Source organism: Drosophila teissieri, chromosome 3L, assembly GCF_016746235.2.
Source record: "Drosophila teissieri strain GT53w chromosome 3L, Prin_Dtei_1.1, whole genome shotgun sequence".
NCBI classification, from domain to species: Eukaryota; Metazoa; Arthropoda; class Insecta; order Diptera; family Drosophilidae; genus Drosophila; species Drosophila teissieri.
In genome coordinates, this window is record NC_053031.1 from 20362559 (window position 1) to 20383234 (window position 20676).

Below are 20676 nucleotides of genomic sequence, written 5' to 3' on the forward strand. Positions count from 1 at the left end.
ATAATGGTTCTTTGCGCCTCTAAGTTACCTATGTTAATGGTTCGGCCGTTCCATGACCGACCCCTTTATAAGGTCGATGAAATGGGTGTGGCCTTTGTAAGAGCTAATCGAAAACTTGTGTTTGCCATCTACGCAGCGGTCTGCGAAATCGAAATGTTCGGGTTTTTAGATAGCATTCAATAAAGTAATGCGTGATATGCTCACTTCTAAAAATACCAGACGGTCCTAAGTCATCTAAAAATATCCTTACTGGCGTAAGGCCAAACAGAGTACGTGCGGAATCTTCGTAGTAATACAATTATTATACCCGTTACTCGTAGAGTAAAAGGGTATACTAGATTCGTTGAAAAGTATGTAACAGGCAGAAGGAAGCGTTTCCGACCATATAAAGTATATATATTTTTGATCAGGAGCAATAGCCGAGTCGATCTGGCCATGTCCGTCTGTCCGTCCGTCCGTCTGTCCGTCTGTCTGTCCGTATGAAAGTCGAGATCTCAGGAACTACAAAAGGTAGAAAGTTGAGATTAAGCATACTGACTCCTGAGACATAGACGCAGCGCAAGTTTGTCGATTCATGTTGCCACGACCACTCTAAAGCCCACAAACCGCGCAAAACTGCCACGCCCACACTTTTGAAAAATGTTTTGATATTTTTTCATTTTTGTATTAGTCTTATAAATTTCTATCGATTTGCCAAACAACTTTTTGCCACGCCCACTCTAGCACCCACAAACCGCCCAAAGCTGCTACGCCCACACTTTTGAAAAATGTTTTGATATTTTTTCATTTTTGTATTAGTCTTCTAAATTTCTATCGATTTGCCAAAAAACTTTTTGCCACGCCCACTCTAGCGCCCACAAACCGCCAAAAACTGTCAGTGCTGAAGACTCCTTCGCACTTTCACTAGCTGAGTAACGGGTATCAGATAGTCGGGGAACTCGACTATAGCGTTCTCTCTTGTTTTTCATATCTTTATTTAAATTTATGACATCTTTTTGGGAATAAGAAAGTCACAACCAGTTGCTTGCGAACATAGCTTTATTGCCTTTTATTAGATACTGAATACTAAGTGGTAAATAGGATCGTGTTTTCAGTTAGTCGTGTTCCGTCGTGTTCCCTTCTAAAATCCCGGCATGATGACTGGGTTTATTCGGTGGAGGCCGTGGTTTCCTCCGATCCGCTGGCGGTGGCTCCATAGCAGGCTCCGTTATTTTTCACATACGTCGTGAGGTTTTCGTCGGACGTGCATCCCTGGACTGTCTCGTCGAAGAAGGTATCATCAGGGCAGGTGTTCAAAGCGGCCTGGCCCTCCTGGTTGCAGTAGTAGTAGGTGGAGCAGTTGTCCGAATCGACGGCGTTTACAAACTTCGTCGTAGCATACTGGCATCGATTGCATCCCTCCTCCGGAACAGCAACCTGGCGGGCCACACAGGTCGATGACTTCACGTCGAAGTAGTAGCCAGTATCACAGTATGTGGCCACATTTATCTTGTTCGTGCACACATAATATTTTCCACACTCGGTGGCATCGGGTGTCTTAGCACCGTTCGTGGTGCAGGAAACTGCGCCATCGCTCAGCGGAATTCCGGTCACACGGCTGCAGGCGTTGGTAGTTGAGTAGGCACATTGACCGGTGAGCGCGTTGTATATTTGCTGAAAAAAATGAGAGTCACATACACTAAAGGATACAAAGGATATGCATTATGATCGATGCGCCTGTGAAAGGGGAGTATGTAGAAGTAAGCTCACTTGGCATGTAGAAACTATGAATAATTAACTATTAACTATTAAACATCCATAACTATAAATTATAAACTTTCGATCTATCAAGGATATATCATAAACTGTAAAGATTGTGGAAGCAACATGGTTTTGGGATCTAGGAACGAAACTGTTCCCGTATAAGATACTGTACGTTTGGAATTGGTAACTCACATTAGTGCATTGACCCGTTCGCAAAACGATTCCAGTGGAGGTGGACTCGCAGTTGTGCCAGGTGGTGCAGTCCACAGTGTCGCCGAAATATTGGCCAGGTGGCACGACATCGCAGAGGTCGTCGAGAACGACTCCATCAGAAGATTCGGTGGTGGCGCAGGATCCATAAGCGCAACACGCTAGGCTTGCATCGAATTTCTGGTTAGATGGGCATTTTCCGGAGCCCGCAGACTCGCCTTCGAGGCAGTAGTACCACCCACCGCAAACGGCAGTGTTTGGCACCCAGGTGTGATTCCTGCCACCACAGGGATTCTCAACGCCCCAGTAGCATGCTACCTCGCTGCTTGGATAGCAGGAGCTTCTCTTGTAATCGTACGAGTAGCCTGTTTGGCACGAGGCCTTCTCGGGTCCGGTGGACTTGCAGACGTAGTAAGTCTGGCAGGACTCTAAGCTGCCCAGCTGGGTTCCGACTGTCACCGCCGTGCAGACGGCTGTAACGTTGTAGTTTCCTTCCAGAACCGCATCGCCCAAGGCTTGGCCGCCCATCAGGCACAAGATCGTGGCCAGTAGAAGTTTGCCTGCAAGCCGGAAATCACTCAGTCAATTAACGAAAATCCTTCGGATTATCCTTCGGCGTCATATCCCATGTAAAACACTTACCTGTCATTGTTAATTGGTAATACTTTTTGCGGCTGTTGGGGATCGAATACCACTTGTATCGGCCAATGAAAGGTTGTCGAAGACTGATGGTGGAGTTTTCCCATTGCCTGGTTTTTATAGGTCTACGCTTCGAACTTGGCCATCTAGATCGTAAATTGAATGTAGATAAGCCCAGCTATTCTCCGGAATTATTGACAGTGAAACATTGTCCAATTTTTTATTTATTCCGCCAGATAGACGCTGAACATCTTTTCGAGTTGTTATTAAACCAATTTTAATTAAAGTATAGTTGAATTAACGCTAGAAGGTCTTTATCGTTCCTTATTTCTATCTGTTCCGCAACTTAATAATTAAAAAAAAACAATGGACGCAGCCACCTCTTTATCAATGATGTAATTCTACCTTGGAAAGTAAGACATCGTGTAGTTGAACCTAGGGTTGTAATATTTTTTAAAAGTTGGGGTAACATTCGGGATAATGCAATGTAATTTAAAATGATCCTAGTTAAAATGTAATATACTATTTCGTCTTAATTCATGCTACTCACTTAAATAAAAGAATTTAAAAAGTAATAGTTTTTTGTCTTCTTCTAACAAATGGCCTTTTATTTTTTACTTTTATTTTTATATATTGCTTAACTTCGAAAGCTACACATTCAATTGAATGGACTCTTATCGCTTTTGTATGACGATGACGCTGGCCAGTAAACCTTGTTGGCGATGAAAAACGTTTCGCTCAGGTAATCTTTACTTTCGTCTTTATTACCATGCCAAATGGGGTCTATAAAGTGTTGATGATATTTCTTTGGGATTTTCGTAATGTCGATGGAAATTTCCCTTTACACTTTCCGGGTTCCGAGTTTCTGATGACAACTTTAAATCCTAATAAAGAAAATTTATCCTATAAAGGAGTATCCTTACACTCGCCCACACTTTATTTACTTTAAATGCTGTACTTATAAAGGGATACTTTTAATTGAGTTGCCTATCTTAAATGGTACTTATCACATTATATTAATATTTACATAAAATACACTTTTAATTTTTTATTTGTTGCAGAATTATATAACGAATTTTATTTTTGGTAGAAATGCTATTTAAATTATTTTGTGGTTGAACTTGAAGCTCCTTTGGTTACTGTTGACGTTGCAGAAGAAGTTTCGGAGGATTTCGAGTCAGTTGAAGTCGATCCAGTGGAAGTCGATCCAGTGGAGGTCGAGCCAGTAGAAGTCGATCCAGTGGAAGTCGATCCAGTGGAAGTCGATCCAGTGGAAGTCGAGCCAGTGGAAGTCGATCCAGTGGAAGTCGAGCCAGTGGAAGTCGAGCCAGTGGAAGTCGAGCCAGTGGAAGCCGAGCCAGTGGAAGTCGATCCAGTGGAAGTCGATCCAGTGGAAGTCGATCCAGTGGAAGTCGATCCAGAGGACGTCGTCGAATCTCCATCGCTTTTCGTGGGATTGCAGCAGAGGAACGTGGGCTCCACACCGCTTACGCAGGCTCCGGAGTTCTCATTAAAGTAGTAGTTTGTGGGGCAGCTCTCCACGGCCTTCTGGACACCGTTCACGCAGTACAGGTAATCAGAGCAGTTGGTAGTGGAGTAGGCGTTCACGAAGGTCGCAGTGGTGCCAACACATCTATCGCAGTTGTTCCTCGCTTGCATCCTGGTCACACACGCCTTCGAGATGGTATCGTAGTAGTAACCCGAGGGGCAGGTCATCAGCTGATAGTTGCCAGCGGAGCACGTGTAGTACTGGTTGCATGCGGTGGCTGCGATCATCGATCCGGCCGAGGAGCAAGTGGTTGGAGCAGACACTCCGGTCAGGGATGGATCATTGGTGACCTGGGCGCAGGATGAGGCCGTCTTGTAGCCGCAGTTGCTGGCCTGCACATTGAACACTAGACCAGCTTCGCAAGATCCCGAGTGCAGCACGTTGTCCTTGCAGAAGTTCCAGGCACTGCAGTCGGAAGGGCTGCCGAAGTAGACGCCATTCTCGACGAGATTGCACAGTTTGAGTGCGACCGACACAGTAGAGCTACTGCCGGAGGACTCGGTGCATGGGTAATTGTTCCGGTACACACAAGCCATTGTGGTGGGATTGAAGTTCTCGCCAGCAGGACAACTGCCCCTCACAGCGCCGGAGGCTCCGCAGTAGTAGTAGCCCCCGCAGGACGAACTGGATGCCGCGAAGGATCCCACCGCCTTGCCCAGACAGGGATCGGTGTTGCTGGTGCAGGTGCTCGGCACAGAGCCCGTGCACTGCTGGGCATTCTTGTCGAAATAGTAGCCCTGGGGACAGGACATGGCCGTGAACGAGGATCCCTGGCACTGGTAGTAGGTCGAGCAGTCCAACTGGCTGGCCACGTAGTTACCATTGCTGACCAGCAGGCACAAGGCGGTGACGTTCACATCGGCTGTTGCTGGAGCGGCACAGGCGATCACTAGCGCCACGGCAGCGAGGATGGTTGCTTTTTGTCCACCTGGAAATATGGAATATATTCATATTTATTCGAAGGTTTCTTGCTTAATTCCTAAATTACCCATTGTTTTGCTTCTTCTTTTGGTGGCTCCTAGTTGAGTACTGTTTCTGGTTGATGGACTTCCTCGGCTTTTATTTGCAGACCAGCCAGAAGTTATCTTCGATCCGCTGGGCTGTCCAAGTTGATCGACGACCCTTCAACTCAGGGAATCCACTTTGTGATGTATCGCAAGTGAAGCCAACAAACTTTTTTGCATGATCGATGGCCTTTTTGACAAATCAATAACGTTTTGTGTGTATAAGAACTCCACGGAACTCGGACCAAAAGAAACTTAGCTACTTCAATTAGTTTATTTGAATATATTTTTTATATTGCGTTTCAAAAATAAATATGTAGAGCAATGCAATACAAATTCCGCCAAAATTTGAAAAGGATTTTTTTAAGTAAATTATATTATTTAAGTAAGAAGTTATCGACAGGATCCCCCAAACATAATAATACATTTCGTGTGTTCCTTTCTGTTTTTGTTTTCTCCCAAATCAATTAAGCGAAATGAGATTAGAGTAATCTAAATTAGCTTTAAATTACCTTCCTATTATATGGCGCTAGCCCGCACTGTTCGTATTTAAGAATAATGACTAACCCTGGCGATTTCCAGCATTATTTGTTATTATCGGAACATTAATGTTGGTCGTATGGGCAACTATTAAAAATGAGAACGCTATAGCCGAGGTCCTCAACTATTAGATACACGTTACTCACATATAGGGAGTCCAAGGACAATGGGATTTGACGCAGTAAAAATGTATTAGCATTCATATTAAAGGCTAGTAATCAAATAAAATCTTAAGCGAACTTGCCAAAACTTGGAATCTCTAGTTCTTACTGTTGCTTATAGTATCTTCCTTTTCAACGAATCTAGTATACTCATTTACTCTCTCAGAAGATTGGCAGATTATTCAATATTCATTCATATTTCATTATATTTTAAACAGTTATCTTAACTTATTGGCACTACCACTGTCGTTCATATGTACATATGCCAACAAGAGTTGGTCATCGTGTACTATTAATAACATCATTTCGTGTGCACCTGACTCATAACCTTTGATTTTAATATTAAGTCTATTACTGTACATATATGTATGTAATAAATTAAATTAGACCCAATCTAGTAGTCCGAAAGATAATAATTATAGACAAACGAATACGAATACGGTAGCGAATACTACAAAAACTAAAGGTGACAAAAATAAACAAATTGGGTTTTAATAGAACTGCGCGGTGGCATTGGCAAAATTTATCACTTGTCAAATTTGGATTTAAACGAATCTGATAAAACTGAAATATGAATACGCCATGAGTCCATTTTAGCCACTGACGACAGTTCTAGACTAAGTTAGAGCAACCAAACTTTAAAGACCTTTCGGTACGCTTTGTCTTTTGCAATGTATTTATTGGCAGACTTGGAAGGCATCCAGTTAGACGTTATTTTCCTCTTTCGCCGTTAAAAGCTACCTGTTTCTTGGAATACTAAAAGTTTTCTGAACTCGAGATGGGTGAGTATCCAGTGCAGAGCACTGCGCTGCACCATTTATCAATGAAGAATTTCAATTTCATGGACTTTTTTTATCGTATTTTAATAACATTTATTAGTCATAAAAATGGATTTCCATCCATTAAAAACTGTACGACCTATGAAGTTTGTAACAAACAAAATCAAGGATGTGCATCAACTCACAGCATACTTCTCGTGCAATTTTACACATATAGCCAACAATAAAATCTAACTTATATAATAAATAAAAAATAATATAAAATATTTATATATATGTATATATATATATATGGAATATCGTACTAATAGCCCTTTATGCCAAACAGACACAACGTTCATCTTTATTTCCGGACTCCTCATGATCCCCATGATATCTGGGGCCCTGACCTTTAATGCAACGCTTATATGCAGCCTGGTGGTCAACGGCACCAAGATGAACGATCCTCGGGCGTGCAACTCGTGGATTCAGTGCATCGATGGGAGCGCAGTGAGTGGAAGCTGTGACACTGGACTCTTCTACGACAGGGAGAGCCAGAAATGCCTCAATTCCAGTAGTGTCAAGTGTCTGTCCAGTAATCCGTGCGCTGCTTTACCCACCGGATTTGCGGCTGATCCGTACTCCTGCAACGGCTACTACTACTGCAAGGATGGCAAGGGGACGCACGGAGTGTGCAACACTGGAATGAACTTCAATCCTGGCACGCAAGACTGCATCAGGGATTTTCCGTGCTCGAATAAGATGGACCCGGATAGCTACTGCAATATCCTGCCGGATGGAGTTTTTGTCAAGGACACGGACAACTGCAATGGCTATCAGATGTGCTGGGGTGGCCAGGTGATCAATGGAACCTGTCCGGGCACCTTCTACTTCAAGGCCTCCTCGGCGCAGTGCGATTATCCGCAGGATGTGGAGTGTGACTTCGTGCCAGTGCCAGATATCAGCGAGAAGGGTGTATGTCCAGATACGGGTGGATTCATATCCGATAACAAGACCTGCAATGGGTACTACTACTGCAAGGACCTGGGCGATGGAGAGTTCTCGCTGGAGCATGGCACCTGCTCCGACGGAAGATTTTTCCTGGCCACCGATGGCGGTGCCTGTGTCCCGCGATCCAAAGTGAAATGCGGCTACGACCGCTGCGTGGGATTGGGCAATTCCACCATACAGCTGGCCAACGAGTCGGATGATGGATGCAAGGGTTACTCGATCTGCCAGGATGGCATAGTCATTGGCCAGGGAACCTGTCCGCAGGACGAGTACTTCGACGAAATTACTCAGCGGTGCACCACCCAGGTCATATCATATACCGCCTGCCAGATAGCGGAGGAAACCACCCGGTTCCAAGTCGAGCAGTTGACGGCCGAGAACAATGGCACCACCACCATCCCGGAGTCGTGAGCAGCTAGGTAAAGGTACAAGTGGTGCTGTTATCAGGCGTAAAATAATATAAAATTAGAGATCAACTCTTTGTTTAGATTTCGTCGAATTGATTGGAGTTCTCCAATAATAGCTCAACACCAAGTTCCAAATTGCAATTATTTCGAAAAGCTTACTTATACAAATAAACTAAAGAAACCGTTTATAAGCTGACTCATTCGTGAACCATCCGAGCTATATCTTATCCCGCCTGCCAGAAAGCGTCGGCTGATGAATGGCACTATCAGCAACATTTTGGTCTCGTGAGCGACGTACGCAATCAGTTTTAATTAGACAGTTTGTTTTTCGACGCCGATACAATAAATATAAGTGGTGTAATCAGCCGCAATAACGATTAGGTTACCAGATGATTTCTAGGCTAAGATTTCCTTGAATCGATTGCCGAGCAACACTTTCGGTAACATAAAACCGTGATGTCATACCCAAGAACACCACTTGGTAAATTGGCGGTGGGAAAGTACCAGGGAGGTAGACATTGGAACCCATTCATGGCTCATAAGTGATATCAGCGGATACTACAGTGTTCACAACAGCAATAGGAGAGTTGAATGGAAAAGTACGAACTTATCACACTACACAGTTGAGTATTCAAAGCACTTTCTTCAATAGGCGTCATATATGTATATGAGGTGATATAACAAGATATCTTATGTCATTGAGTTTTTAGGATGCTATCATGTTTGTTCGTTATGTAAAGGTAATCAAGTTCGTTCAAATTCATTGTAGCGAGGCTTAAAAGATGCCAAAGCGTATAACATTTTATACATCTGAATATTGGGCATGCACTACAAACAAATAAATCATCCGCCCTGTGGACTGGTATTATTAAATGACTGCCGTATTAAAATAAACATATTTGGTGTTTATGGATTGGTTAATCCATAATCCATAATCGCGAAAGCGCGTGAACGCGCGTGAACACTCATCCGCTATTCGTGGTCTTACTTTATCCACCAAACTATATAGTTGAATTTAATTAGTGATAGAAGTCCCTGTAAGACAGAAAACGGCCCTTGGGCGTTGGATACATCTTGCTCGCCTCATGGCCAACACGGAAATAACCGATCGTGGCAGCGCCGGGTAGCGAATTCATTATCGGACTATCAGGAATCGGTTTGAAATTCTTTGAACCCGCTACTGAGGTACCATTTTAATTAAAAACTGATAATTTTTTGGGCACTGGAAGTACCACGAAAACAGATTGCCAAATATGAATCGTTGTGTGGCGCAGTTTTGATAGCAAAAGTGTTGCCAGAAGAATTTTATCACGCCGTCTTCGTTTCGCTAATGAACATTTTCAAACCTGTATTCCAAAAAAGCATAGTATTCCTCTGGTTCATAAACTCATATATTATCGTTAAAAGTAAAGAAACATTTTTAAATGGACTCCCGCTTGTACAGTTTTAAACAGACGGCTTAGAAACAGAATGGGAAAGGTATGTATCAGATCAATAAAACCACAAATAAAAATTGGTATTTGGATACAAATCTTCATAGAGCCGTGGATGCCGTGGGTAAACTAAATATACATTTCAGGTTTCAATGTAATAACTCCATTTTCATCATTACTATGCAGAAATAATTCAGGTAAATGGATAAAAATCATAACATTTTACACTTCCCACCATGAAGTACATTAATTCCTTTCATGCAATGCATTTGACCTCCACCAAGAATTGGATCGATTTATTAGGGATTTAATTTGGATGCGATTTGGTTAAGGCATGGAACATGGAGCAGCCTACACGGAACAGGCGATGTAGTGGTAGTTGGTCTGGGTGCATCCCTGGTTGCGCTCGTCGAAGTAGTAACCAGTTGGGCACTGGCCCACGCTAACGGTCACTCCGCCGGAGCAACGTCCATAACTCTGGCAATCGCCGGCGACGTTTACGTAGGTAATGTTGGTGCCCACACACCTGTCCAGCTGGCAGCGCACGTTGAGTCTGTCGCGGCACGAGAGCTTCTCGAAGTCGAAGTACTGGCCCAATGGACAGCTCAGATGCTTGGGCTCCGTGTCGTGCTTGCCGGCGACGGGGTTTCCACAGATATAGTACTGGGAGCAGGACTCTTCGTCGGCAAAGTAGCCAACGCGAGCGGATCCGGTGGCATTGTCCAGGCAGAAGATGTTTTCCGGTTCTGGCAGGGCGGCGGTCTCGTAGCAGGACACCTCGGCCACATCCACGCAGTAGCCGAGGCTCGCGTCGTAGGCACTCGCCAGTGGGCAGGATCTGCTGTGCAAGACCTCGCTGACGCACTCGTAGTACTGGTCACAATGGACGGGATCGGCCAGACGGGTGTTGTTCGGCAGCGATCGGCAGGCGGGACTGGTCTTCCTCGTCTGGCTGACGGGACAATGGTACTGCTTCTCGTACACGCAGGACCTCGATGTGGGGTGGAAGATCAGCTCGTTGGGACAGTTGGCCTTGATCTGCTTTTTCGACTTGCACAGGATGTAGCCGCGGCAATCGCTACTGCTGGGATCCACGATGAAGGCGCCTTCCGTTTCGTTGGCGCACAGGTTCTTGGGCTGGTCCGCAATACCGTCGGCATAGGGACACACCGAGGCGCTGGAGGATGCCAGGATGCAGCGGCCCAGCTCCTTGTTGTAGTTTAGTCCTGCGGCACAGCCGCCCTGCTCCAGCACGCTGTAGTTGGTGGCGCACCGCACCCAGTTGTCGCAGGTATTCGGTCGCAGGAAGCTTGTATCCTGCGGCAGCAGATCGCACATCTCGACCACCGGTAGGTACTCAAAGTCCTCGATCACGCCGCCCAGGGCGCTGGCCACAAACAGCAGCGACAGGACACCGCTAGCTGCAAAGAGAACCGAAAATCGTGGGGAATCTTTGTCAGGGACAGGATGAAATATGCAATGTGTTTACTATTATTAACCTTAAGCCTGTGAGGCAACTTTAAAATTTAAGATTTAAATGAGCAATGGAGCAATGGATTAAAAAAACCTAATGTTCGAAGATTCGGAATATCTCTAAAGAGCCATCCTTTCATCAATCATCCACAAAAACTGTAGCGGTTCTCGAAAGATATGATGACTTCTGCCGAAACTGGTGTCCCACTTAAGTATACCTCTATTCATGTTGTATATCCTTGGGTTAACTTGTATCCTGTTTTCTCGAACGTCCCGTTGTGATCTTGGCGGCACTCACAACTCAAATGATACTGCACGTTAGGAGGCTGGAGCTCTTAAATATGCAAAGGCCATTCTGCTCGGTTTTGTTCGGCGAAAAACAATTTCCAAAATGCACACGCTATCTCAATCAGAGGTCGAAGATAGCGTTGATTTTCTGTTTTTCGATTTTTGATTTTCTGATGTACGATAGCGGGGCCGCATGTAAATTACACGGCAATAACATCGGAATTGCCTCTTTCGTAGAAGAACAGACTCCTGGTGGTGGTGGTATCGCATCGGTATCGACCCGAACTGATAAGGAAATTGCATATGTCACGCCAAGATCTCCGTCAGTGGCATTGAACATCTCGTTTTCGAACATCTGAGAATCGCTGGAATACTCATGCTAAGACCAAGCTCCCTGATTAGCTTAAATGAGTTTGCCCAAACTCATCGAATATCTCAATACGCATGTATATTCTGGGGCTTTCGGAGTCTGGACCAATAACCTGTGATCTTACTTTATTATACTGCTTTGAATATTTTGTATCATCTTTGGAACCGCCAATTAAATACCAATAAGTTGGCGACTCGCATGTATATCGATAGTTCCAGACGCCCAGTATACTATACTATACTTTACTTTAAAGTACTGGAATCAAAACAATATTTGAGTGTTGACGTCAATCATGTTTACCTTTCCAGAAATTTCCAAAGCAATTTTGTTTTACTGTTCAACCTTCATGTGATACATATTTATATAGTAGATATTGGGCATTGAGTATAAACCTAGTCAATTATGTCAAATTACCAATGTAGATAACAATCGAAAAAACATGCTAATTCTGAATTCCGATGCCCAGCACTTGATATTGTACATAACTAAATACACCCATTTTCTGTTACCCAAATAAGCAAACAATTAAGCAACAATTTGCCTAACTTTATCTAAACGAAGTTCGATTGGTCGAAGTCAACATTTTTATTAGTATCTTTTGAATGCCTTTAGCATTGGGATTTATGTATGCATTTCATAAAGGATAGCTCGCAATGGAGACTGGGTAGAGGATGTACTCGTGCAATAGCCGTCTACGACGACTTACAAATGGCGTATTTGGGCTCTGTGGAGGTGCAGATATTGTTCACCTCGTCGTAGTACTTCGATGTGGAGGGACAATCATTGGTTGCTCCGCTGGAACAGATCGTGTAGCCCAGGCAACCCTCAACGGCCATGAATTTGTTGTTAACGTTTCCACATCGGTTATGGGTACAGACAAAGGAGGCTGGCGAGACGCACTTGCCCAGAGCATTATTGAATTGGGTACCGGTGGGACATTGGTTCCAATAGCCAGTGGCTCCTTCGTCTGCACAGTAGTAGTAACCATAGCAGGTTTCAGAATCAGTAACGTACTTATAGGTAACCTCTTTATCGTCTACAGTAAGGGTCTGCGCATTTTTAAAGTTGGTTGCGTTACATGCAGTATTACTTGTTTGCCCAACAGTAAACTGGCCGGAATCTCCACTGTTTGTATTGTCGCCGGTGCACGGATTCGTTGACTGGCACTTGCCAGTGGCTGCGTTGTAGTATATATTCGGGGAGCTGGTACATGCGGTCGAAGAGCCATATCCGTTGATGCAGTTCATGTAGCTGCCACACTTGTTCGGATCGCCAACAAAGATGTTGGACTGCATGAACCGACAGATGTTATCCTGCGGGCAGGCGGGTCCCCACTGACATTTCCCGGTGGCCTCCGAATAGACGCCGCCATTGCCGCAATCGCCATAGGCGATTTTTCCCTTGCCATCGCAATGGGCGTATTCGGTGCAGTTCAACAAATTGGGCACATAAATGGGAGATGAGATTGCGGAGCAAGTTTGCACGGCACTGGTGGAGCACGGCGTAATAGTAGCGTTTTCACAGCAGGCGGTCTGCGCGTTAAACACCAATCCCGTTTTACAGGTACCCCAGGACACAGTCTGCTGGTTCAGGCAGTATCCCCAGCCACGGCAGTCGCTCGGATTGCCGATGTAGCCCGCGCCCGACCACTGTTTGCACAGATCGTCCATCGTGTAGCCGATGGCCTGCGACGCCAGGAAAAGACAGGCCGCCACGACACAGATCCTAACATTGAATGCTGAATGGGGAAGACAGATGAAAGGTGATATAGGAATTAGATGAAATATATCAACTGAAATGGAAAATGTGCATTCCTCAAGTCCTGTTTATATTATTGGTGGTACAGGTGGTAATGGTGGTAATGTTGATTCTTTTCTTCATCAGCATGCTAGTGAGTTTTCCTTTCTATTTTGAATATACTTAGATAAAACAATCACTTACTTCTTTCTTTGAAATATTTTCAATACAAAAATTCGTGTTAGCGTCTTTAAAATTTGTTAAGCCCCTTCTATTTTACCTAATACTGTCATCATGTTCGGATAAAAGTAAATGTAACGAAAAAGGAAAAACTTAATTTGAATAATAGCTGTTTAAATCGCTTGAGCGTCTACAGGAGAATTTAGGTCAAGATGCTAACGTGCATCTATACAAATATCACTCATATTCAGCGTGATTCAAATCTGTTTCCACTCCTTAAAACTATGTGCAAAACCACTTTGCACCAGAGATAAGTGTATCCGTTCTGCGAGCCAACGTACCTCCCATCTTGGAATGGTAATTTTTCTGGGGACCAATTCGCTTGATCGACGACTGAAGCGAACGTTCCGATTTCGTTACTAACTCAATCAATTGCAGCCTTTGCGTTTTTATACTTGGCGATTCGCGGCGAGAACAGGGTGGGTAATTAAAAAATTGTCAGCCAGATAAGCCCGCTGCCAGTAGGGCGTTAGTATCGAAATTAAAGCTTGATAAGATTCTAAGGTCTGGGGTAAACCACGCACCTTCCATCCTTCCGAAATTGTTTGGTTAGCTCCGGACTCAACAGCGTTGGACGTCGAAAGTGGAACTAGCGGACCCGGCCAAAATGGACTGACTTATAAGCTCAAATCGAATCTTGGCCAGCGGACCTGTCCGTTTTTGTGTGTATGTGTATACATATATACCTTTAGATGTCGTCTATTTTATATTTAATACGTTTTTTCACATGACAGCCCTGGCGGAATTCGGATTATCAGCTGCTGATTGCGAACCCTCTCTGTCTATAATTGTTTTTTGATTTCGAAGAACCTCGAGAAGGCGGGGAAATGTCACGGCTCTTATTGATCACTCAGTGGTGTTTCCCTGGTATCTCGGTAGTCATTTCAGCAACACGACATTAGTAAGATATCTCAATTTGAATCGCACTTCGACTCTTGACTTGTCTTTCCTTTTCCCTGGCAGTTATAAGGTTCTGAGGAAAAATTACCGAATTACAAATGTGCATGTATATTAATTGCTAGTGTACAAAAACTGCTTTAACTCAAAAAGGTCAATCTACTGAAGGGAAAGTGGGTGCTAATAATTATTATTTATGTATATTTAGGTTTTTATATTAATCATATTTTTTAATTCCGCAACCTATAATGTTGAGTTTTGGATATATTCGTAGCACAGTTATATTTATGTTTAATAGTACCTATTTAGTGGTTTTATTTTCAGTTTACTTATTTTGAATATATTCATCTATGTCGCCTCATTTTATTGTTTCGCCTAAAAGCGAGCTTTGGCCATTTTTAAATTCGCCAATAAGTATGTAATTAAATTTTTTGTCAATCAACTCATAGTAGTCTTTCCGTTTCAAAATATTTTGTTCTCTTTTCTATCTAATATAACCATTCTTCAATATTCTCAAAAAATAGTTCAAGCTACATACTTACAAATTTTTTATTTTTAGTAGGTATGTATGTATTATTGTTAATTAAAGAGGCGGCGTTCTCTATTAACCCACTAAATTTTATGAATTAAGCCAGCTGATCTTGCTTTTCTTTTTACTTCTATTTGTTGGCTAAATTATATCTTATCTACTTCCTATTTGATTTACCCGTGAGCAATTGCCAATCTCCAAATTGTTCATAAAACAAAAATTCTTTACGACTGATATTTGCCCAGTGCTTTAGACATGAAAAATAAAATTCAATTGGGGCAGGCCGAATGATGATTATCTGTTCAGAATGCTCCTTGAATACATTCAGTTCAGAAATACAATTTTACCAGCCAATTTAAGAAAAATATAGGTTATTATACAACATTTTGTATAGTAAATTCCACTTAAAAACCTTCAGAAAATCAAAAGATTTGGTTGTATTTTTCTAACTTGTATCATATTAAGTAATAGGTAAATGACATATGTATAGCCCGCTTGATTAAACGCATCCTACCCATTTACGTACCCCTTATAAACCAATCCGCTTATCTGGCCAGCAAAAATAATGCTGTGGATTGCTGCTGATCCTCTGATATAAGTAATCGTTGGTCGTCGTTCGAATTCAGTACGAGTTTACGCTTCGTCTAAAGTTGAGCTGTGATGGAAAGTCAGTAGATTTCGAATTGCCATTAGCTTAAACTAACCCTATTTCGCTCTAAAATTTCAGCACCGAGAGCTATTCTGGGCGTAGCACTGCTGCTACTGCTGCATACCGTAGATTTGGTGAATGCCCGGGGTGAAGACATCTGCCGCTTGTTTTCCAACAATACGGTGATCCGAGATCCCGAGTCCTGCAGTCAATCGATCACGTGCATCGATTCCGTGAGCTACTACAGTAGATGTACGGGATCAACTCCGTTTTTCGACAAGGACACTGGCAAATGCGTAAAATCACTGTCCACATCCACGTCCAGCTGTTCGATTTCCTGCGAAGATCGGACCAAACAATTCCTGGCCGATCCCAAGTCCTGCTACGGCTACTATTACTGTTCGGATGAGGACACGCCCATGTACGGCACCTGTCCGCAGGACACCCACTTTAATGCCACCACCCAGATGTGTTCCCGTCAACACGAATCGGATTGCACCACCAGTACCTTCGAGTACTGCAACATTGTAAAGAACTCTGTCAACTTCGACAACCTACAGGGATGCAACATGTATCACGTCTGTGAGAAGGGCGTCCTGAAGGACAAGACATGCTCGAAAACCTATTACCAGGCTAGCACGGGCGAGTGTGTTTCCAAGGCTCTGGTGGATTGCGATGCCCATCCACTGCCCACGGATGTCTGCGGCAAGGCCAGTAAGCCCTACGAAAACAAGTTCGTCTCAGATGACGCCACCTGTCGCGGCTACTTCTACTGCGCCAAGCAAAAGGATGGCACCCCGGACGCGAATCCCCAGTGGAATCAGTGTCCCCAGGATAAATTCTTCGATGCGACCAGCCAGATGTGCATAGCCCCCACTTCGGTCAAGTGCTCGTACGATCGTTGCGACGGTCGAACTGCTAATTTTGTCGAAAGTGCCACAAAGGGCTGCCGCAACTATCTGAGCTGCTCCGACGGAGTCACGGTGGGCGAGAATTCCTGCGGCAACTACTTCTTTAACGAGGAGCTGGGAGCATGCACTCCAAGTGTACAGACATACACAGCTTGCAAGTCGTAAACAAGTACTTAAAATAAAGCTCCAAATTCAATGCGATTGGTTAATGAGTTCAGGGAGTGTGAAACTTGGATTGTCATAGATATACACAGACAACATCTATATATTCATGTATTTTCTAAGATTACAAATAAAGGCTGTTCCAAGCATCGTTCTACGGTTACCTAGGGAAGGTACAAAAACTAAGACTCGCATCCCAATTTAGGCGCCGTTAGGCAAACAGTAAGAAGTTTTTTTGAACCGATTCAATACTCCGTATTGTGAACTCCAAACAGGTGATCCGAACTCAGAAATCGGGAAGACTAGCGAATTGAATAAGGGATGTAGGTATCATTAAATTCCTTTGACCACCTCTTTATAAATCCAAGAACACCCCAGGCTTTATTGACAATAGACGAAATGTGGTCTGAAAACTTAAGTTTAGAGTCCAGAAGGACACCAAGATCATCAATGATGAAAAGGATAAAGATAATTCATTTCTCATGTTACATTTTTGTGATTAATATTAGTTACCGAAACATACATTTTAAAAAATCTCCAACGTCTCTAACATCAAAATGCGAACCAATTATACCCCATGTGTGAAGAACACCTTCATTTTGATTAATACAAAACATTCCTAGAACAGTTCCGCTAAAAAAAGGATTTCAAGAAGTCACAATATCATGGAAACTTTTCTTGCTGGTGGTATCGATGGAATAGCCCACCTTTAATAAGGAGACCATAAATGATAATCACTGTCTTTTTCGATGTTTACAATCAGTGCTTTCAAAAGTTCTGATTTTCCAAACAAAAACCAATTGAAAGCGACAGTAAAATGGCAAGGCAGTATATTTTTTATAACTTTGACATATATACGGCTGCCATACAATACCACACAATAACTTGTGACCGTTTAATCGTATCCGCGATAAATATATTTATAGTTCTATTAATTAACAGAAAACAAGAAGCCTAATTAGTCTCGAAACTACCGTAAATAGCTCATTAACTAGTGTCATTTTCATTTTCGATTCAAGTTATGTGTGCAGCTATGCCAAACTCACTGTGAACATGAGTCGTTAAAGAACTTGCAGCCAGATGTCTCGATTTCAATCACCAATTACGACCTACTTGAAGAGTCTAAGTTTCTTTCGCACAACATCGATAAGATTTTCCTATAATAGGGACCTGAAGCGGCGGTATCAGCAGAAGCAGTGTCTCCGATAATGTCTGCTAGTTAATATAAGCTTTTTCCATTCACGAATCTCCATTTAGTCGGGAGTAATTAGTTCCCGAGGCCACATCAAGCCACTCGATCTGTTCGGTTGCAAATTAAACCAAAATTTCCCAGCAATCTGCCATGCTGAGTGAGTTTTATCAACCGCCATAAATATTCACACTGATTCAGCCTTGACTTTTAGCAAACAGAGACATCATTCGCGCGTTTATAAAGAGACAACTAAAATGTAGTCTCTACAAATTTGTATGTAATATTTCGCTCGCATTCGTTGATCATATTGTTTGGTAAAGTAATAACACCATAAACCTCACTAGGTAGACCATTTTTATGAGAATTTCTTTTGAAGGGTAAGCCAATGTTTCTAAGCATTTTAATATGTTTTGTGGCTCGTAATAGAAATTGATTCTCTTTCTTCAATCATTGAACGGTATGACATATTTTTGAATAGAAATTGGTTCTCTTTTTTCAATCATTGAACGGTATGAAATATTTTTTAATAGAAATTGATTCTTTTTCTTCAATCATTGAACGGTTTGACATATTTTTGAATAGAAATTGATTCTCTTTCTTCAATCATTGCACGGTATGACTTATATTTATTACGTGTAGGATACGTTTTGAGGCGGATTTTCATTCATTCATTGCTTGTATCATTCTAATATATCATGTATCACTCTTAGACCTTAAACTTGGAGTGCTTCTTGGATGCCTTCTCCTGGTGGCTTCCTCCGCTCTTTCGGCGAGTGTTGGTGACTACGAGGAGCTGTGTCGGCTATTCAAGAACGGCACCAAGGTTCGTAAGCCCGGCACCTGCGACCAGTACATCCAGTGTTACGATGGCGACGGCACCGTCCTGACTTGCCCCTCCAACCAGTTCTTCAATCCCAGCAAGGGCACGTGCGTAGCCACGATGGACAATAGCAACAAGTACTGCGGCAACCGCTGCGAGGGACTGGATGGCGAATGGGTGGCCGATCCGACCGAGTGTCACAAGTACTTCTACTGCATGAACGGTGTACCGCTGGGAGGTATGTGCCCCGTGGGCCAGCACTTCGATGAGAGTTCTCAGGCCTGTCTGTATGGCGTGGACTCCATATGCGTGGACGTGAACAACATTTGTGAACTGGTGGCGGCAGAAACGAAGTTCCGGAACGAGAAGGACTGCGGCTACTACTATCAGTGTGACAAGGTCGGGAAGCATGCGACCAAGACCTGCATTACAAGCAAGAAGACAGAGTATTTCGATGTGGAGAGCGGCAACTGCGTGGAAGCCAATAAGGTGGAGTGCACCGCCCACTCGAAGGAGAACGTCTGCTCCATCAGCAAAGAGATGCAATTAAAGTCCGACAATGCCACCTGCCGTGGCTATTTTGTCTGCAAGGCTCTCTATCCTGTAGTTGACCTGGATCCTGAGTGGGCGCAGTGCCCAGAGGGCTACTTCTTCGACGAGGATCGGCAGGTCTGCGGCACGGCCACCTCGGTGGTGTGCACCCACAACAGATGCGAGGGACGCGGCACGATGCTGGTGACCAGCAGCAGCAACAACTGCCACAACTACATCCGATGCGTGGACAACAAGGAGGTGACGGAGGAAACCTGCCACTTGGACTACTTCTTCGACGAGACAGTGGAGGCCTGTTCCCCACAGATCATCTATGATAAGTGTTGCGATGACCGGACTTAGATTTAGGAATTCAATGGTGTACCTATAAATAAAAAGTGCAAATACGAAGAGTTGTTTGTTCAAAGCTTATACATATATTTATACCCGTTACTCGTAGAGTAAAAGGGTATACTAGATTCGTTGAAAAGTATGTAACAGGCAGAAGGAAGCGTTTCCGACCATATAAAGTATATATATTCTTAATCAGGATCAATAGCCGAGTCGATCTGGCCATGTCCGTCTGTCCGTCTGTCCGTCCGTCTGTCCGTCTGTCCGTCTGTCCGTCTGTCCGTCTGTCCGTCCGTCCGTCCGTCCGTCCGTCCGTCCGTCTGTCCGTCTGTCTGTCCGTATGAACGTCGAGATCTCAGGAACTGCAAAAGGTAGAATGTTGAGATTAAGCATACTGACTCCAGAGACATAGACGCAACGCAAGTTTGTCGATTCATGTTGCCACGCCCACTCTAACGCCCACAAACCGCCCAAAACTGCTACGCCCACACTTTTAAAAAATGTTTTGATATTTTTTCATTTTTGTATTAGTCTTGTGAATTTCTATCGATTTGCCAAATAACTTTTTGCCACGCCCACTCTAGCGCCCACAAACCGCCAAAAACTGTCAGTGCTCAAGACTCCTTCGCACTTTCACTAGATGAGTAACGGGTATCAGATAGTCGGGAAACTCGACTATAGCGCTCTCTCTTGTTTTGTTTTGGGTACAGTCAGGCCAAACGAATCTTCGCTTTTTTAAATTTTTGAGACATAACATAAATTTATTTTATCGTAACTTGAATAGCCTGAACAAGGAAAACGCATTGTGAATTACTGAAAAATAGCAAACACATAAATAATGTACATATAAAGTTTAAGTAATTGGCTGTGTTGAATATAAAGTATACATAGCGCGTATGGTACACATTAAAAATAGAGTTACGATACATTTTAAATCTAGGTGTGATGTGAAAATGAATCGAGGAGATGTCGGTATAATGAAGTTGTTTCTAAATTTAGAAACCATTAATTCCTATCTTTCTTTGGATCAGTTACCAAGATGTGGAACAACTTCCTCTGCGGAAATGGGTT

The 20676-nt window shown here is 43.4% G+C and overlaps 7 protein-coding genes across 10 annotated transcripts; 3 read left to right on the top strand and 4 right to left on the bottom strand.

Annotated features, from left to right (window-relative positions):
* Positions 1-1064: 1064 nt before the first annotated feature.
* LOC122617481 (peritrophin-48) lies at positions 1065-2723 on the bottom strand. Its single transcript, XM_043793357.1, has 3 exons — positions 2596-2723; positions 1936-2513; positions 1065-1653 (listed from the first exon to the last, which is right to left on the bottom strand). The coding sequence occupies exons 1-3, from the start codon at positions 2600-2602 to the stop codon at positions 1147-1149; spliced, it is 1092 nt and encodes a 363-aa protein (XP_043649292.1). The 5' UTR covers positions 2603-2723; the 3' UTR covers positions 1065-1146.
* A 973-nt stretch (positions 2724-3696) lies between these two features.
* LOC122616850 (peritrophin-48) lies at positions 3697-5133 on the bottom strand. Its single transcript, XM_043792422.1, has 2 exons — positions 5130-5133; positions 3697-5069 (listed from the first exon to the last, which is right to left on the bottom strand). The coding sequence occupies exons 1-2, from the start codon at positions 5131-5133 to the stop codon at positions 3697-3699; spliced, it is 1377 nt and encodes a 458-aa protein (XP_043648357.1).
* A 1153-nt stretch (positions 5134-6286) lies between these two features.
* On the top strand, positions 6287-8140 carry LOC122617541 (peritrophin-48). Of its 2 annotated transcripts, XM_043793438.1 has the most exons (3): positions 6289-6312; positions 6534-6628; positions 6954-8140. In XM_043793438.1, the coding sequence occupies exons 2-3, from the start codon at positions 6625-6627 to the stop codon at positions 8024-8026; spliced, it is 1077 nt and encodes a 358-aa protein (XP_043649373.1). In that variant the 5' UTR covers positions 6289-6312; positions 6534-6624; the 3' UTR covers positions 8027-8140. The 2 variants fall into 2 exon arrangements, with proteins under 2 accessions (XP_043649372.1, XP_043649373.1); XM_043793437.1 differs by having other exon boundaries at positions 6287-6628.
* Positions 8141-9806: 1666 nt separating this feature from the next.
* LOC122617839 (peritrophin-48) lies at positions 9807-11156 on the bottom strand. Its single transcript, XM_043793852.1, has 2 exons — positions 11147-11156; positions 9807-10876 (listed from the first exon to the last, which is right to left on the bottom strand). Exons 1-2 carry the CDS (start codon positions 11154-11156, stop codon positions 9807-9809), a joined length of 1080 nt encoding a protein of 359 aa, XP_043649787.1.
* A 1072-nt stretch (positions 11157-12228) lies between these two features.
* LOC122616856 (peritrophin-44) lies at positions 12229-14157 on the bottom strand. 3 transcript variants are annotated; one of them, XM_043792431.1, is made up of 2 exons: positions 14088-14157; positions 12229-13324 (listed from the first exon to the last, which is right to left on the bottom strand). In XM_043792431.1, the coding sequence occupies exons 1-2, from the start codon at positions 14092-14094 to the stop codon at positions 12279-12281; spliced, it is 1053 nt and encodes a 350-aa protein (XP_043648366.1). In that variant the 5' UTR covers positions 14095-14157; the 3' UTR covers positions 12229-12278. The 3 variants fall into 3 exon arrangements, with proteins under 3 accessions (XP_043648366.1, XP_043648365.1, XP_043648364.1); XM_043792430.1 differs by lacking the exon at positions 14088-14157 and adding an exon at positions 13845-14065; XM_043792429.1 differs by lacking the exon at positions 14088-14157 and adding an exon at positions 13604-13720.
* LOC122616857 (peritrophin-44) lies at positions 14103-16783 on the top strand. The gene is made up of 5 exons (XM_043792432.1): positions 14103-14229; positions 14298-14464; positions 14527-14613; positions 15461-15656; positions 15717-16783. Exons 4-5 carry the CDS (start codon positions 15650-15652, stop codon positions 16712-16714), a joined length of 1005 nt encoding a protein of 334 aa, XP_043648367.1. The 5' UTR covers positions 14103-14229; positions 14298-14464; positions 14527-14613; positions 15461-15649; the 3' UTR covers positions 16715-16783.
* Positions 16784-17981: 1198 nt separating this feature from the next.
* Positions 17982-19617, top strand: LOC122616854 (peritrophin-44). Its single transcript, XM_043792427.1, has 2 exons — positions 17982-18060; positions 18614-19617. Exons 1-2 carry the CDS (start codon positions 18054-18056, stop codon positions 19615-19617), a joined length of 1011 nt encoding a protein of 336 aa, XP_043648362.1. The 5' UTR covers positions 17982-18053.
* Positions 19618-20676: the final 1059 nt, after the last annotated feature.

Excerpts from the sequence above, each read along its gene's own strand:
- LOC122617481 (XM_043793357.1), bottom strand. Across the intron at positions 1,654-1,935 it reads GAACGGGTCAATGCACTAAT|CAAATATACAACGCGCTCAC; the intron begins GTGAGTTACCAA and ends CATTTTTTTCAG.